General features: G+C 46.1%; 1 protein-coding gene across 4 annotated transcripts in view; it reads left to right on the forward strand.

Annotated features, from left to right (window-relative positions):
* The window catches only part of LOC309369832 (cytochrome P450 2J5-like), a 23,633-nt gene extending 9,849 nt beyond the window's left edge, over window positions 1-13,784 (forward strand). For 3 of the 4 annotated variants that reach the window (XM_081911183.1, XM_081911181.1, XM_081911180.1), the window contains 6 exons: window positions 1,939-2,099; window positions 3,988-4,164; window positions 6,985-7,126; window positions 8,008-8,195; window positions 10,118-10,259; window positions 12,767-13,784. In XM_081911183.1, coding sequence (XP_081767309.1) covers window positions 1,939-2,099; window positions 3,988-4,164; window positions 6,985-7,126; window positions 8,008-8,195; window positions 10,118-10,259; window positions 12,767-12,945 — 989 coding nt within the window. In that variant the 3' untranslated portion in view covers window positions 12,946-13,784. The remainder of the gene's footprint in view (window positions 1-1,938; window positions 2,100-3,987; window positions 4,165-6,984; window positions 7,127-8,007; window positions 8,196-10,117; window positions 10,260-12,766) is intronic. The other variant, XM_081911182.1, reaches the window with a different exon arrangement.
* The last annotated feature ends 4,297 nt before the right edge of the window (window positions 13,785-18,081 follow it).

Raw genomic sequence — 18,081 nt, forward strand, 5'->3', positions numbered from 1 at the left:
TGCCACCCATTTCATGCTATTTCGATCTTCCTTTTAATTTGCTTTCCTTCTGACCTGCACCTTTTGAACCTGCTTTTCCTTTGAAAGGCCCTGCCCCCGCCCCCTGCTCCGCTCAGGGAGGTTTGCAAGCATTTAAAGTCACAGCTCAGCTGAAATCTATCAAGACTGCTGGACGTGAAGTGCAGCACAGGAGAGCTGCAAGTGGAAAGCGTCCGCAGGACGGTCAGTTCAGTTGTATTCAAAGACAGCCACAAATGGACAGGAACTATGCAACATGAAAGCTGCATGTGAAATCGTGCCTTTCCTTTCTCACCTTTAAAAAGCAAATTTTGTATAATTTTGCTATTTCTTTGTTTTATTTTTGTTTTCTTCTTTGCTTTCCCCCTAAATGTTCTTTGTGTGTATGTGTTGATTTTAAACCAATAAAGATTAATATTTTTTTAAAAAGAGATGGTAGAGCATGAGATTCTTAATCTCAGGGTGGTGGGTCTCAGCCTCATGTTGGGCAAAATATTCCTGCATTCCCTTCAAACTATACAGTTCTTCCTCTTCCTCTTCCTCTTCCCCCTTCTCCTTCTCCTTCCCATTAGGTATTTATTTATGGCCTGCCGTTCTCATCCTAAGGTCCCAAGGTGGGTTGCAACATTAAAAAAAACTATTATAAACAATTAAAAACAACTTACCATCAAAAAAATATGGCCAGTTGTTAATGAGTGTTCATTCTGATTTTTTTTTTGCAGGTCAGTTATGTGATCATAGGGACGCGGGTGGCGCTGTGGGTAAAAGCCTCAGCGCCTAGGGCTTGCCGATCGAAAGGTCGGCGATTCGAATCCCCGCGGCGGGGTGCGCTCCCGTTGCCCGGTCCCAGCGCCTGCCAACCTAGCAGTTCGAAAGCACCCTCGGGTGCAAGTAGATAAATAGGGACCGCTTACTAGCGGGAAGGTAAACGGCATTTCCGTGTGCAGCTCTGGCTCGCCAGAGCAGCGATGTCACGCTGGCCACGTGACCCGGAAGTGTCTTCGGACAGCGCTGGCCCCTGGCCTCTTGAGTGAGATGGGCGCACAACCCCAGAGTCTGTCAAGACTGGCCCGTACGGGCAGGGGTACCTTTACCTTTACCTATGTGATCATTCATCCTGATTTGCCTGCGGGGTGTTTATTCACTTTCTGTTAATCATTTGTCCACCCACCACTTTTCAGTGTATTTTTCTAATTGTAAAAAAGTTGTCTTCTTCTTCTTTTTTAATGTAAAAAGTGGGGTCTATTGAAATAGGTCAACAGAGTATTTTAATTCAGTTTAACCGCATAAACCAGAATTTCTAGTAAACCCTTGAATCCTTTTTGCTAAATAGTGACAGACTGGACTGGAGGCACCTGAAATGTCTGGTTCTGAGGCCACAATACTCTGAAACATTCAGAGTGGGGTAGATCTGTGGTTCTCTCCCAATGTCTCTAAAGCAGGGGTTGGCAACCTAAGCCCATGGGCCAGAAGTGGTCCACAGAGGCCATTTAACCAGTCCACGAGCCACCCCTGAACCACCCGCTCGGCGAGTCCCTGTGCACTACTCTAAACTGGCGCAGTGTGGTGCGGGGACTCTCTTCCGCAGCACCAGAAATCGCTTCTGCGCATGCCCAGACACCAAAAAACTGCATCTGCGCATGTCTGCGGCGCCAGAAATCGCTTCTGCACATGCCCAGACGCTGAAAATCACTTCTGTGCAGGTGCGGTTTCTGGTATCTGTGCAGAAGTGATTTCTGGTGCCACAGACATGCGCAGAGGCAATTTCTGGCGCCGTGTTGTGCCGGTCTGATCCACGGAGGATCTCTGCGGGAGTGATCCGGCCCATGCCCAGTAAGCCTTGCTGACCCCTGCTCCAAAGCCCTAGGCCCGTAGAATGAATGCTGATGAGATTGTCTTGGCTGTTTTTTCTGTCTGCAGGACGGCCTCTGGACCCTTCGCTGCCCATCATGCATTCAGTCTCCAAAGTGATTTGTTCTCTGGCATTTGGACATCCTGTTCCCGTGGAAGAGAAGGCCTTACATGAGCTGACTGAACACATCAGCACTGTTACAAAATTTAGGGGCACCGCTGGAGAGATAGTGAGTAATGAATTATCCCCTGTTCCTTCTTGCTCTCCCAGCTCCGAGGAGGGCAACACTGTATCTGCACACAAACATGTCCAATGTTGAGTCAGAGCCAAGTCAGGTTTTCCTCATCCCTCCTCACTGAGGTCCTTTTTCAGTGGAAGTGATGGAGAAAGGACTTGCCGCATTCTCCATGCAAATGGTGCATTCTGTCATTAAGCTATGGCTCTTCCTTAAGAGCTGCTGTATGATGATGATGATGATTACCCACACTTTATCCTAAGGTCCCAGGGCAGGTCACAACATTAAAATGAAACATTAAAAACAGCTTAAAACAGGTTACAACCCCAAAAATAAGGTGGCTACTCAGTCCCAGTTTGGGGGCTTCCTGTAGGCATCCCATTGAACACACTGAGAACAGGTTGCTGGACTAGATGGGCCATTGACCTGACTCTTCTGGTGCCCTTATGTTCTCCCAAGTGACCTATTTACCAGCTCTAGTCATATCAGTCATTTGGGGAGGTGGGCATTCTCTGTGGCAGCCCCTGAGCTGTGAGATTCCCTCTCCACAGAGGTGTTCCCGACGTCTTCCTTGTATAGCCTCCATTTCTTCCTTCTGTTACGTACAGTTGTTTAATAGACACTGAAATGAGATTGCCTGCACATTGCTGAAAGGTTTAAGATTGGAAAATCCCTCTGGAGTCTCCTAAGCAAGAAGAGCTCTCTGAGCTGCCTAGATAGGTTGCTAATTAACAATTGTTATTGTTTTCTGGTAGCTCTGGCATGGTGTTTTAACTTTAGATCACATGAGAGGTACTGAATTGCAAATTTGCCTTCTTGGAAGGGTGGTGGCCGTGTCTTTGTTCTCAGGCTCTGTAAAAGTAAGATGCCTCTTCAGGAGCTGCATAGCCTAAGGAGCTGGAAAGCAGGCTAATGGAGCCTGTGTGTTAGAGAGAACTATGTTTGTCAGCTCTGGTTATAAGTTCATTTTATTTCTAAGATGCTGAGCCTGTGCTGGACTGGCACAAGATATTATATGGAATAATTTGGATGTATCGTTTACTGGCACTGTAGGGACACGGGTGGCGCTGTGGTCTAAACCACAGAGCCTAGGGCTTGCCAATCAGAAGGTTGGCGGTTCAAATCCCCGCGACAGGGTGAGCTCCTGTTGTTCGGTCCCAGCTCCTGCCCACCTAGCAGTTTGAAAGCACGTCAAAGTGCAAGTAGATAAATAGGTACTGCTCCATCGGGAAGGTAAATGGTGTTTCCGTGTGCTGCTCTGGTTTGCCAGAAACAGCTTAGTCATGCTGGCCACAGCCGGAAGCTGGCTCCCTCGGCCTATAGAGCGAGATGAGCACGCAATCGCAGAGTCGTCCGCGACTGGACCTAATGTTCAGGGGTACTTTTACCTTTTTATTTGGATGTATCGGTTTTTATTCAGCTTTTGAAGAAAGTTCTTCAAGTAAAGTTTTGAACAATCTAATGAGTCTGAACAATGCTTCATTCCCAAAGGAGTCAGTTTTTATGCATCGAGTCGCTTCAAACTGCATAATATTCAGTACTATTTTTCTAGAAAAAGAGATGCCAGAACTCACCATGAATGCCTCCCTTGTTCTCTTAGAATGGCAATGGGACCAACCTGAGAGGTGCTAGAACTGAGTTCTGGTGAGTTCTGGCTGGAAAAAAAAAGCCCTGGAAATACTGATATATGCAGTATCTTCCAGTTCTGAACTTTTTGCCTTGCTCCTGAACCGCCATTCCTGAGCTTTCTGTCTGCTCCCAAGCCTGTCCCTTGACTTCCCTGAATCCAGGTCTCTTCCTTAATTACAAGAGCCCAAACAGGGGGATCAGGGATTACACTGCCAAAGCAACACTCACACATTTTCTTTTTCATTTCCTGCAGCTATATAATGCTTTCCCTTCACTGATGCGGCACATTCCCGGGCCTCACAAAAAGGTTTTCTCCTCCTGTGAATTCATGCGTTCTTTTATCAGGAAGGAGGTAGAAAATTGCCAGAAAGGTGGGGTTTCCCAGGAGCAAAAGGACTACACTCACCTCTATTTGGCTCAGATAGACAAGGTAAGTTTCTGCTGGAGTGCTTCAATTTGGCACAGCTCATGAACCACTGAGACAAAAGCCGCCCACAAATGGCTGGGAAGCTGTGGCTTTGCAACAAGAAATTGTGTCTCTGTGGCGATCACACAGGGCCCCCGGACGTTTCACGGTCTATTGACCCTGTGCCACCACTGCGGTTGTTTTCTTCGCTGCCACCACCCCGCTTCTCACGGGGACACACGGAGTCCAGACAGTTGTTAACATAAACAAATAATCAAGTTTATTTTTAAGTGCAGGAATAAGCGTATGGTTTCGGTTTATTTTTCTCTTGTCAATTTCTTAAATCTTAGTTCCTACAACTTCAAACTGAATTATTCCCAACTATCTGTCTAACTCCCTAACAATTCCTCTCACTCTCTCACAATACAACTTGACCAACCACTGCCTATTCCACCCTCTTCCTTCTCCAACTTCCAAACCTCAACTGTCAACTCCCAGACCTCAACTGTCTTTTCAAAACCTCCCACTCTATCTTTTACTCCCCCCTTGCATTCTCACTGGCCAATCACATCACACCCATTTTTAACTCTTTCCTTGACGCATCCTAGGGGCAAACGCCACAGTCTCACACAAGACTGACTTTCCCTAACGGAGCATAGCCTGTTTATTTCCTGTTACGGTGAAAATATCTTGTTCAAGGTGCTCCTACCAGACCCTCCAAGTATCCCTATTTTCCAGGGACAGTCCTGGATTTACAGAAGCCATCCCGGTTTTTGATCTGATCCAGGAATGTCCCGCTTTTCCTTAGGATGTCCCTAGTTTCATCAGAGAAATGTTGGAAGGTATGCAGTTATGCAACGCCTCCGGCTAAGGAGATAAGTAACTATACAACCTTTAGAAGACATCTGAAGGCAGCCCTGTATAGGGAACATTTTTAGTGTTTAATATTTTATTTATATATGTTGGAAGCTGCCCAGATTGGCTGGCGCAATCCAGTCAGATGGGCATGGTATGATGATGATGATGATGATGAATAGAGCAGTGTTTCCCAACCCAGGGTCTCCAGTTGTTTTCAGACTACAGTCCCCAGCATCCCTGACCACCGGTCTTGCTAGCTAGGGATGATGGGAGTTGTAGTCCAAAAACAGCTGAAGCTCCAAGGTTGGGAAACACTGGAATAGAGTGTTCCTATTTTCATTGGAGAAAAGTTGGTAGGTATGTAGTACTGAACTATTAGAGCCCTATACAGTTCAGGACTAGGTTACTTGAGAGGCTGCCTTATCTTGTATATAGCCACTAGGTCACTGCAGTCTATGGGAGAGTATTTCCTAAAGGTTGCGAAGAGATCCGAGGCCCTCTCCATAGCAACTTGGAGCTTTTAGCATGGTTGCCCTAGTTCTGTGGAACTGCATTCCTATCAAGATCCGACAGGCAGCCGTTATCCGCACCTACTGGAAATAATTGAAGGCATTTTTGTTCCGACAAGCTTTTCCAGCTGGGCGAATAAGCCTCTGCCACGGATAAATACCACTTGCAGTGTGGTAAAGCAGCATTTAAATAAGCTAAACCAAATTAACACAATACAAATTTCTAAGCAGTTTATAGAAAAGCAAGGATTGGTCCTGTCTGTCAGCACCAGCATCCATTCCAGTCCACATTGTTTAGCACAGTGGTACCTCAGGTTACATACGCTTCAGGTTACAGACTCCGCTAACACAGAAATAGTGCTTCAGGTTAAGAACTTTTCTTCAGGATGAGAACAGAAATTGGGCGGCAGTGGGAGGCCCCATTAACTAAAGTGGTGCTTCAGGTTAAGAACAGTTTCAGGTTAAGTGCGGACCTCTGGAACGAATTAAGTACTTAACCCGAGGTACCACTGTATATTGAATAATATGGTACTGTTTTGGATAGAAGTCAATTAAGGCATTAAGGATCAGAACTGGGAGTGATGCACTACTCCCTGACGGTTCAGTATTAGTGATAAATGGATTATTTAAATGGTCCATTCTTTCTGAAGATTGGATGTTTTGGATACGAACTCTCTCCACTGGCTGTTACTTGTTTTGTTTACAACTGATGGCTTACTATGTTGATTTGTTTTTGTACCATTTTGTAGGAGTAGTAGTAGTAACAACAACAACAACAACATCCTCTACCTGCAGAAAGCTAGCCTGTCAAGGAGAAAGTTCTTAGTCTGGCTTCTCCCTTGACATGCTGCTTTTCTGTGTGCAGAGATATTTTTGATGCAGGTGGCTCATACAGTCATGCGATTCTTTTGTTTGCTGTCTGCAGCCGCACAGTCCCATTATCAACATACCCATTCATTTGCCAGGCCACACTCATTTTCATTCCAGCCCCACCCACCACTGGCATGTGGTCCCCACTAAGTTGTCTACAAGGTAAGGTGGCCCTAGGCCTTGTTTCTCATCCTTGCCTTAACCGGCTCCCAAATCACAGGAATGGCTGGCACAGTGGGGCAGGGCTGCGGATCTGACACCAAAATTGCTGCTGTTCACCTGGATGGGGCAGGACACAGGTGAGGTTGAGGGTACACAGGCCCAGCGACAGAGTGAATCTAGTGTTCCCACTGGTGCACTGACCTAGGTCAGTGGCAGGCAGGGGGCTTCATGGTGCAGCCTCACCATCTTGGCTGCTGCCACCAAATCACAAAACCCCAAGTGTTCTTGCAAGCTAGGAAGTGAGGCAAAGCTTCCATGGAGCCAACAAAGGAGGTAAAAATTAGTCTCAAGAACTGCACACAGGGCAAAGGCAACACAGTGGTTGCAACTGAGACAGCCAAGCTTTGAGTACCTTGGGTTGAAATGTCATGCTTCTAATCCGCAGGAGAAAATTGACTCCACAACTACGTTGGATGAAGACAACCTGGTACAGGTTATCTTTGACCTGTTTGCTGGAGGCACAGACACTCTCGTTGCCACTCTCTCTTGGGCTCTGCTTTTTATGGTGGCCCATCCCAATATTCAAGGTGAGAGCAGGTTGTATGGCACAAGTGAAGGATGCTTATTCTATCTTTATGTACAGAACAGCTTGGGAGGGGCGAAGGCTGTAGTTCAGTGCCAGAGCTTCTGCTTTGCATGAGGAAGGTCCCAGGTTCAGTCCTTGTCACTTCTATCTAGGGCTGGGAATGTCTAGAATCAGAATTGCAGAGTTGGAAGGGACCGCAAGGGTCTAGTCCAACTCCCTGCAATGCAGGAATCTTGTGCCCAGTGTGGGACTTGAACCCACAACCCTGAGATTAAGAGTCTTATGCTGTACCAGCTGAGCTATCCCTGAAACCCTGGACAGCTGTTCCCTGTCAGTGTGGACAGTACTGAGCTAGGTTGCCAAATGACATTAAGCAGGCCCTGATGTTAAAACAAAATTCTGGGGTTGTAATTGAGGGAAGCCCTGTATATTATTTGAGAGCATGGTTGATTGATTCTGCTTCAGTTTGTTCTCTGATGCTTCCCCAATAATGCTATTGTATTGTGGCTGTCTGGAAGGGTTACAACTCAACAAAAGGAGGACAGAAAAGCATGTCTTTCATATAGAAAGCAATGGGATTTCAGGAAGAAGTTAGAGGATATGCACTGATTGGAAATGAAGCAGCATGGCCACCCCAAAACATTTGCAGGCATAAACATAATAGAAAGCATGATCATGTGTGACCGCCCCAATAGCAATGTGAGAACAAATCATCGTCAATGTGCAATAAAGGGCCAAGGGGCCATGGAGGGGCCAAGGGGTTCTCTTTCACAGCTGTTTAGTGGCTGGCACTCTGGTGACACTTGAGACAAGAGTGTTTCCCAAATACAACCTTCCCTCTGCCCACCTATGAATTGAAATACCTTTCCCCCCCGCCCTCAGAGCAAGTCCAGAAGGAGCTAGGAAGTGCTCTCAGTCCCTCCAAATTGGTCTGCTATGAGGATCGGAAGCGATTGCCCTATACCAGTGCTGTGATTAAGGAGACGCAGCGCTTCAGCAACGTCATACTATTTGGGGCACCCAGAGTTTGTGTAGACGATATGAATGTGCTTGGCAACTTCATTGAAAAGGTACAGAGAAACTTCTACCACCACCCTTCTCTTTCCCAGGTTGAGCGATTGTTTGGCAACAAGTTTTGGCTAGCGCAATTGTTGCGTTGGATTCCTCTGTTGAGTGGCATTGAAACTCTCCCATTCACTAGTGCAAGAGCCCTTTTGTGAGCAGACAGAAAATGTTGAATATATATATCCTTAAAGACCTACGTTGGCTCCCAGCACGTTTCCGAGCACAATTCGAAGTGTTGGTGCTGACCTTTAAAGCCCTAAACGGCCTCGGTCCAGAGGGCCTTCTCGGTGGTGGCGCCCACCCTGTGGAACACCCTCCCATCAGGTGTCAAGGAAATAAATAACTATCTGACTTTTAGAAGACATCTGAAGACAGCCCTGTTTAGGGGAGCTTTTAATGTTATAAGTTTTATTCTGTTTTTAGTCCTCTGTTGGTAGCCGCCCAGAGTGGCTGGGGAATAATAATAATAATAATAATAATAATAATTTGCTTGACTTACAGCATTCCCAGGAGTATAAATATTGATTTGGATTTTATTGCAACATTAAGAATATATTTCTTTGTTCTGTGGAACAATTATGAAGTTGGCTTCCTTCTCTTACTCTGAAGAAATCCGTCAGTTTTATCGTACTGTATTTGCTATTTCAAAGGTTTTGATCATCCACTCTCAGGGTCCTTGTTGCGACAAATTGTTACACAGGTAGCTGTTAATAAATTTGTGACCATTTATCTATCCTGATCTTTAACACAGCCAAATACAGGGCGTCCATTGGAAGTGAATACCTGGTAATTAATACTAACATTTTTATTATTTATAACCTCCCCATCTGACTGAGTAGCCCCAGCCTCTCCGGGCAGCTCCCAACAAAAATTAAGCACACCATAAAATATCACACATTAAAATTTTTCCGATACAGGGCTGCCTTCAGATGCCTTCTAAATGTCAAATGCTTGTTTATTTCCTTGACATCTGATGGGAGGGCGTCCCACAGGGCAATTAATAATAATGTTATTATTTAATATTTTATTATATTGTTATTTAATTATTTCAACACCTCTAACCACATTATTGCAGAACTTTTATATATGTGTGTGTTAGAACATGTACATTTCATTGTGGAGGGGAAATTATTTTAATTAAATTTAAATTTTTTAATGAAAGCCACACTGGTGAACCCGGCTGTGAGGCAGGTGGCTGTCATTTCCCACAACACTGACTGCACCGTAAGGAAGTTAAAACAACCCTGCAATGGCAAATCCAGTTGTTTGAGCCCAGCTCTCCTTTCAGTGCCTGGCCAAAATAAATAAAAGTGGACCTAGAGGGCTCGTGTCATTGGTTATGGTGGGTCTTCCGGAACTGTGTTGTAGCGTGGGAGCAGGCCACGGGGACTGTTGTCCTGGATGCAAAAATTGTTAGGGGTGCAAAATTTCAACACTCAGTGCTGCTTCAATACAGCCATGCGCTTTCATTGCTGGACTCTATTGAAAATGGCTTCTCCATACGAACCAGGAAGTGACCTCTCCAGACAACAGAATGCCTCTTCTTTTCTTTTCTCTGTGGCTGTGATATCCTGGGTGATGTGGCTGCTGTTAGGCAGTTGAATGAGCCCTCCCACCCTCTGCCTTTGCGTGGCCCCGGGCACTGGCAACCCATGCTATGGCACTGCTCCAGAGGTCCTAGCATTTGCCCTAATAGGCTATTTGCTGGCCTGGATATAGGACAGGCTTCCTCAACCTCAGCCCTCCAGATGTTTTGAGACTACAATTCCCATCATCCCTGACCACTGGTCCTGCTAGCTAGGGATCATGGGAGTTGTAGGCCAAAACATCTGGGGGGCCAAGATTGAGGAAGCCTGATGTAGGAGTTCTCCACCTATACCTGTTTGACCAAGATATTTAGCTAAGCCCTCTTTTCTCTTCTTTGCAGAATACTCTGGTGATTCCTGATCTGTGCTCTATTAATCTTGATCCCAAGCTTTGGGAGACACCTCGCCAGTTCAACCCTAACCACTTCCTAGATAAGGATGGGAAATTCATAGTGAGAGATGAATTCCTCCCATTTGGGACAGGTAAATGCACAGACTTTTAAAAAGCACAACTGCAAACTTGACCTGCGATATTGAACAGCAGTGTTTGTTTTGAGGACAAAATCTTGAAGGAGGAGCTGAGAAAATGCAGAAAAGCCATAACAGGCTTTTGAAAGTAACCCTTTAAATTTTCGAACCTGCTAGCAGAGGACCAGTAAGGAACCAAGAAGCAATCAAATGCAAGCCTTTTAACTTTGTTCAGGCAACACTACGTGCCAAGCAATTTCGACAGAGGAGTCTTGGCAACACACTTCTAAGTACAGGCTTCCCCAGTGTGGTGGAAATAAAAGCCAGAGACCTAGCAGAAAATACATCTTTTTGCCTGGCATTTGAAGACATGTAATGGTGGTGCCAGGTAAGCCTCCCTGAGGAGCGATTTCCACAAGTGGGGAGTCACCACCGAAAAGGCCCATTCTTGTGTTGCCTCTTCTGGACCTCCCATGGAGGGGGAAACATGGAATAGAGCTTCAGATGACTATCCCAGGGTTCAGGTCAGTTCATATGGGGAGAGGAAGTTTTTGAGGTACAGTGGTACCTCGGGTTAAGAACTTACCGTATTTTTCGCTCTATAAGACGCACCAGACCACAAGGCGCACCTAGTTTTTGGAGGAGGAAAACAAGAAAAAAAAATAGTCTGAATCTCAGAAGCCAGAACAACAAGAGGGATCACTGTGCAGCAAAAGCAGCGATCCCTCATGCTGTTCTGGCTTCTGGGATAGCTGCGCAGCCTGCATTCGCTCCATAAGACGCACACATATTTCCCCTTACTTTTTAGGAGGGGAAAAGTGAGTCTTATAGAGCAAAAAATACGGTAATTCATTCTGGAGGTCCGCTCTTAACCTGGAACTGTTCTTAACCTGAAGCATCATTTTAGCTAATAGGGCCTCCTGCTGCTTCTGTGCCGCTGCCGCACAATTTCTGTTCTCACCCTGAAGCAAAGTTCTTAACCCGAGGTACTATTTCTGGGTTAGCGGAGTCTGTAACCTGAAGCGTCTGTAACCTGTAGCGTCTGTAACCCGAGGTACCACTGTATTAGTGGTACAGCTTTCTAGGTCAAAACCAGCAATTTGACTTTGGTCCAGAAACAAATTGGTAGCCAGCGCAGTGAGGCCAGGATTAGTACTATATCTCCAAATTGTCTTGCCACTGTGAGCTACCCGGCCTCTGAATTCTGTATCAGCTGCAGTTTCTGAACTATCTGCAAAGGCAGCACCAGGTATAATGCGCTTCAGTAATCTAACCTAGAGAATACCAGAGTGTAGGCAACAGAAATTAGGCTATCCCTTTCCACATCAATTAGGCTTGCTCACAAAAAAGAAGTGCAGGATTGCAGCTTGAGTGTCAACCATATGCACACTTCTTCTCCTCCTCCTCCTCCTCATTATTTACCACCCTTCATCTGAGGATCACGGAGAGGTTTACATTATAAGAACACAAAAATGCACAACATAATTGCAAATAAAACAATACCCACCCACCCCTGTTTAAAAGGCCATAGAATGTTTAATCAGCCAAAGGCCTGGTTATAGAGCAATATTTTTTGTGCGGCACCTAAAGATATGTAAGGAAGGCATCAGGCAAGCCTCCCTGGGGAGAGCATTCCACAAGCAGGGAGACACCACAGAATAGGCTTGTTCTTGTGTTGCCACCCTCTGGACCTCTTTCGGAAGAGGCACATGAAGAGGCACATTCTGCTCTGGTCAGACCTCACCTGGAGTACTGTGTCCAGTTCTGGGCACCACAGTTCAAGAAGGACACTGACAAACTGGAACGTGTCCAGAGGAGGGCAACCAAAATGGTCAAAGGCCTGGAAACGATGCCTTATGAGGAACGGCTAAGGGAGCTGGGCATGTTTAGCCTGGAGAAGAGGAGGTTAAGGGGTGATATGATAGCCATGTTCGAATATATAAAAGGATGTCACATAGAGGAGGGAGAAAGGTTGTTTTCTGCTGCTCCAGAGAAGTGGACATGGAGCAATGGATCCAAACTACAAGAAAGAAGATTCCACCTAAACATTAGGAAGAACTTCCTGACAGTAAGAGCTGTTCGACAGTGGAATTTGCTGCCAAGGAGTGTGGTGGAGTCTCCTTCTTTGGAGGTCTTTAAGCAGAGGCTTGACAACCATATGTCAGGAGTGCTCTGATGGTGTTTCCTGCTTGGCAGGGGGTTGGACTCGATGGCCCTTGTGGTCTCTTCCAACTCTATGATTCTATGATTCTAAGAAGAGTCTCAGATGATGGTCGCAGGTCCTGGGTTGGTTCATATGGGGAAGGCGGTCCTTGAGGTATTGTGGTCCTGACTTCCATCTCATTGTGTGGACATGTGCACCATCTCCCTTCCCTTCTGCATAGGTTCTTCAGATGCTTTGGTTGCGCACCATATGCAAATGTATACCATGCACTCTTAATTATGGAGTATTATGTGGCGCTTGAGAGAATGAGTGATGCAGGTACGTGATACTTATTATCTCCTGTTTATTACTTCTGCAGGAAGCCGTGCATGCTTGGGGAAGCACATAGCACAGGTGGAACTCTTTGTTTTGTTTACCAGCCTCATGAGAGCATTTACCTTCCGGCTACCAGAGGGAGTGAAGGAAGTGAACACTGAACCTGTAATAGCTGCTGTGGTGCATCCCCGCCCATTTAAGCTCTGTGCTGTTCCTCATTAGGCTATAGCCCACAGAAGACCAAGGCTGGAGAGTTTAGAATGGCTTATTGCTCACTGGGGATTCTTCAGCTTCTACTGCAAAGCTTTATCCTTTACTTCTCCATAGCCTGGTTGCTCTGCTCAGTTTGTAGAGCAAGAGATTCTTAACCTCAAGGCCGTGGGTTCGAGCCCCATGTTGGGCAAAAGGATTCCTTCATTGCAGGGAGTTGGACTAGATGACCCTCATGGTCCCTTCCAACTCTATAATTCTGTGATTCTGTAATACATGCATTGTTTCAGGAGAGAATTCAGGTAGAAATAAATGACAGAACTGGATGAAAGGATCTGAGAACAGTGGCAATGAGTGATCTGAACAGATGCCATCATTCTAACACCCACATTCAGATTAGCCTGTTGAGGAGTAAAAGCACTGAGAAAAATGAAATCAAGTTGCACCTGAGTGCAGATGGTCGCATTACATTTTATGTACTCTGGTTCATGATAAAAGGTACAGGGACCCCTGACCATTAGGTCCAGTCGTGACCGACTCTGGGGTTGCCAGACTCATCTCGCTTTATTGGCTGAGGGAGCCGGCGTACAGCTTCCGGGTCATGTGGCCAGCATGAATGAGCCGCTTCTGGCAAACCAGTGCAGCGCACAGAAACGCCGTTTACCTTCCCGCCGGAGCGGTACCTATTTATCTACTTGCACTTTGACGTGCTTTTGAACTGCTAGGTTGGCAGGACTGGTTCATGATACCCAGGGACAAAATGCAGATGCTTCTCATCAAATGTGAAAAATTGCACACATGTAAAATTTAGCATGTGGCCCTGTAAAATAAAGTGTATTTTTACAAAAGCATTTTTCAGTCATGACTTCTGAGTACTTTTTAAATATAATTTTTATTAAATTTTCACTTTAAAGAATAAAAAATAATTTCCAATATACACCTACCAGTCTCATTCCCTACCGCTCTGCCGAGCTTATGACTTCCCTCCATCCCGCCAACAAGCTTTCCCTTTTCAAATCTATATCTCACAGTTTAATCTTATTTTATAAAGTCCACGTCGTAGGATTTATTTCAGTCCTGCTAGTGTCTTCAAACTTCTACAGTTATTATTTATATAGTCAATGAATTTACTTCAGTCTCTTTGGAATGTTAGTTCATCCTGGTTTCGAACTCTGCAGGTCAGTTTTGCCAGTTCCGCATAGTCCATCATCTTAGTCTGTCACTCCTCCATCATCGGTAATTCCTGTAACTTCCACTTTTGGGCTAATAAAGTTCTCGCCGCAGTTGTGGTGTACATAAGTAGTCTTTGATCTGCCTTTGCTGTTTCCTCTCCCATCAAGCCCAGCAAAAAAGCTTCAGGCTTTTTGGGAAAGGTATATTTGAGCATCTTTTTCAATGACTTCTGAGCATTTTAAAGGACTGAATAGGAATTCTGTAGCTTCACTGGTACATGCTCCCTGTCTTTTCATTCACCCATCCATTCCAACTTGTCCTCAGATTTTTACATTATAAATTAGAGCGGGGCTGATGTTGGAGTGGTGGCCCTGCGCCGCTTTGATCACCTTTGGCGTGGCGGGAGAAGTATGTGAGATAGGTTGAGTGGCGTGGGGTGTGGGCCTGCAGCTTGGTGAGCCAGTGAGTCTGGTGCAGGCTGGTTGCATTGGGGAGAACATTGCGAGGGGCAGGCAGGTGCAAGTGTGTGCTGGTGACAAAAGAGAGAAAAGGGCTAACTGCTGTTGGATGCTATGAGTTGTGGCTGTTGCCTGAAGATTTGTTCTGTGGGGGGGGAGGGAGACTTCCCTGCACTCTTGCTTAAAGGCTGGGTTCGGAGGCTGGTACAGCGTCTACGGCCATACTACCCTGAACACACCCGATCTTGTCTGATCTTGGAAACTAAGCAGGGTCAGGCCTGGTTAGTACTTGGATGGGAGACCGCCTGGGAATACTGGGTGCTGTAGGCTTTTGCCTCCTTTTGCCGGTCAGCGGCCCCGCTTTCAACTCTGCCCCTCCACTTGCCGCCCATTTCATGCCAGGCGCTGCTGCCTGCTCTTTCCTTTCATTTGCTTTCCTTCTGGCCTGCCCCTTTCAAACCTGCTTGCACGTGGAAAGCATCCCCGGCCCCTAATGAGCTACTACACCGAGAATTGCTAGGCCAAAGGCTGACCGCCGACAAATGTGCTTTCACCGCTGGAGAGCGCCAGCTGCTGGACATCAGGTGCTCCACAGGAGAGCTGCAAGTGGAATGCATCTGCAGGCTGTTTTGTTGAATTGCATTCAAAGACAGCCACGAATGGACAGGAACTACGCAAGGCGAAAGCTGCATGGGGAGAGCATCCAGGGCCTCGGGGGAGGTGCTTTCCCTGCGCTCTTGCTTAAAGGCTGGGTTCAGAGGCTGGTACAGCGTCTACGGCCATACTACCCTGAACACGCCCGATCTCGTCTGATCTCGGAAGCTAAGCAGGGTCAGGCCTGGTTAGTACTTGGATGGGAGACCGCCTGGGAATACCGGGTGCTGTAGGCTTTTGCCTCCTTTTGCGGCTTTCAACTCTGCCCCTCCACTTGCCACCCATTTCATGCTCCTTCGAGCTTCCTTTTAATTTGCTTTCCTTCTGACCTGCACCTTTCGAACCTGCTTTTCCTTTGAAAGGCCCTGCCCCTGCCCCCTGCTCCGCTCAGGGAGGTTTGCAAGCATTTAAAGTCACAGCTCAGCTGAAATCTATCAAGACTGCTGGACGTGAAGTGCAGCACAGGAGAGCTGCAAGTGGAAAGCGTCCGCAGGACGGTCAGTTCAGTTGTATTCAAAGACAGCCACAAATGGACAGGAACTATGCAACGTGAAAGCTGCATGTGGAATCGTGCCTTTCCTTTCTAACCTTTAAAAAGCAAATTAGAAGAAAGATCCGAACCCAGCCTTTAAGCAAGAGCGCAGTGCAAGTCCCTCCCCCTCCTCTTGCAGAACAAATCTTCAGGCAATGGCCACAACTTGCCACATCCAATGGCATCACCAGCACCCAGTGCCTTAAAGCAGGAGCCTAGAGCTCAAGCACCCATCCCCCTGGACCACAAACTCTGAAGAGGCACACCTGTCCCATTGCAACCCAGCCAGATGGGCAGGATAGAAATGATAAAATTATTAATATTATTATTATTCCATCCTACGTGGGGCATCCTTTCTGTTTCTTCAGGAGCAGGGGTCTTTGTCTCCCTGACCCTCAGTGCACTCTCAAGAAGATACCCGAGCCTCATTCAGAGGCAGCCCGTTCCCTCAAGCGCCCAAGACACACCTAAAGTGACCCCCCTTCCAGCCCTGAGGGGGAGGTGGTGGTGGCCGCAGTGTTTGGGGGTGGCTTGGAAAGGAAGGCATTGTGAAACAACACGTTTGAACCTTCACTAATTGGATTGGGATAACGTGGCCACTTTGTAGTCCTTTTTGTAAACCTGAGACTAGATTACTGCACTGTGCTTTCTGTGGGGCTGCCCTTGGCCTTGGGGCAGAAACTTCAGCTGGTACAGAATGCATCAGCAAGACGTGCAGCTCAAATGATTTTCTTTCGCAGCCCTTGCGCAATGGGCCTGGAAAAGTAGAGCACCTCCTGCAGAAGATCTTGCACATTGATTACAATGTTTGAAAAGGAAGTATGTCATTCCTATATGTTATGCCAGTGTCTCTGGATTCAATGCTAATTGTACCTAATTGTTATTCAGCAGAACACCCAAGTTGTTTTATGATGTTAATGATGACTCTAAGAACATGACGTCTTCCAGGAGGAATCTAAAACTGACTCAAGGGGCCTCAGGATCTGCTCCCTCACTACCCAGGGACCTAGTTATATGCTAATTGCTAGCTTCAGAAAGGACTGCTGGCTTAATTTGCAAATGACTAGGCTTGCAACAATTGTTTACAGAGAGTAGCTAGATGTAATGGGAACCTATACACGGCCAAGCAATTTATTCTTAAATGGAAAAATGTGGATGTTGCACGACACATCTTTGCATATAGATTTAAAAGTGTATTTTTCTACATATGAGCTTAGCATTTGACCTTGCTTTGTTAGAGAGTGTTGGTGCATTTTGAAATACACCTCCACATAAGCCCACACTTCCATTCGACATTTGAAGCCTCTTAGTAGGCTAAAAAAAACCTGTCCAGAAATCTGATGCAAGTAGGGTTGCCACCTTTGGTTGGGCAAAATATGGGAGAAGCCAGGCGTGGTGGTGAAATGGGGGGGGGGGAGGGCTAAAAATCACTTTAACTGGTGCAGAATGAAATGACTTCAAAGCAATCCAAAGCAATTCCAATGCTGGTCATACTCATAGAATAGACCCAATGAAATTTATGGAACTAAGCTAGCAATGCACATTAATTGCAATGACTCACATCCTCCCCACCTGCTGAATTTCTGCCTATCAGAAGAATGGTAAATGTAGAATCCCAGCCAAAGAAAGAAAGAGCTGGAGATAGCAACAAATTAACAGAGCTTTGCCTCCAACATCCCTTTCCATATAGCTGTTAATGATAATTTATTCACACACACACACAGAAATGCATCATGTCACAGATTTGAGGCTTTTTTAAAAAAGCCATTTGTTCTCTATAGCATTCATAGAATCACAGAATTGTAGAGTTGGAAGGGACCCTGGGGGTCATCTATTCCAACCCCCTGCAATGCAGGAATCTTAATTAAAGCATCATTTGAAGCATTCTTATACCACTTTAACAGTCACGGAGCCCCCCAAAGAATCCAAGTTTGTTTGGAGACCCCCTAGTCTTCTCCTAGAGATATAATCCCCAGAGTCTTGGGCCAGCCCAGTCCTGCCTCTTTAAACAGACTAGAATGGCTTCCCTGAGCAGGTCACCATTTGTAGTTTCAGCCTTTGCCTAGAAGAAAGTCACGAAGTCCTGGTGATTCTGCCAGACTCTGCTTCCTCCCCCTGCATTTGTAATATAAGGGGTAACAAGGCTGGTCTGCAATAAAGGGATATAAGAAGTGCTGGGGGAAAAATACTAATTTTATTTTTTTAAAAAACACAACCAATTCTAACACTTGTAGGTGGCATGTGCCATCATAAAATATGCATTTAGTTGTGTGTGTGACAAAGGGGGGGGGGAGAGCATCTTTCCAAAAACTATTAATTGGCAGGATTAAT

Source organism: Podarcis melisellensis (genome assembly GCF_964234715.1).
Source record: "Podarcis melisellensis genome assembly, chromosome: 5".
Taxonomy (NCBI): Eukaryota; Metazoa; Chordata; class Lepidosauria; order Squamata; family Lacertidae; genus Podarcis; species Podarcis melisellensis.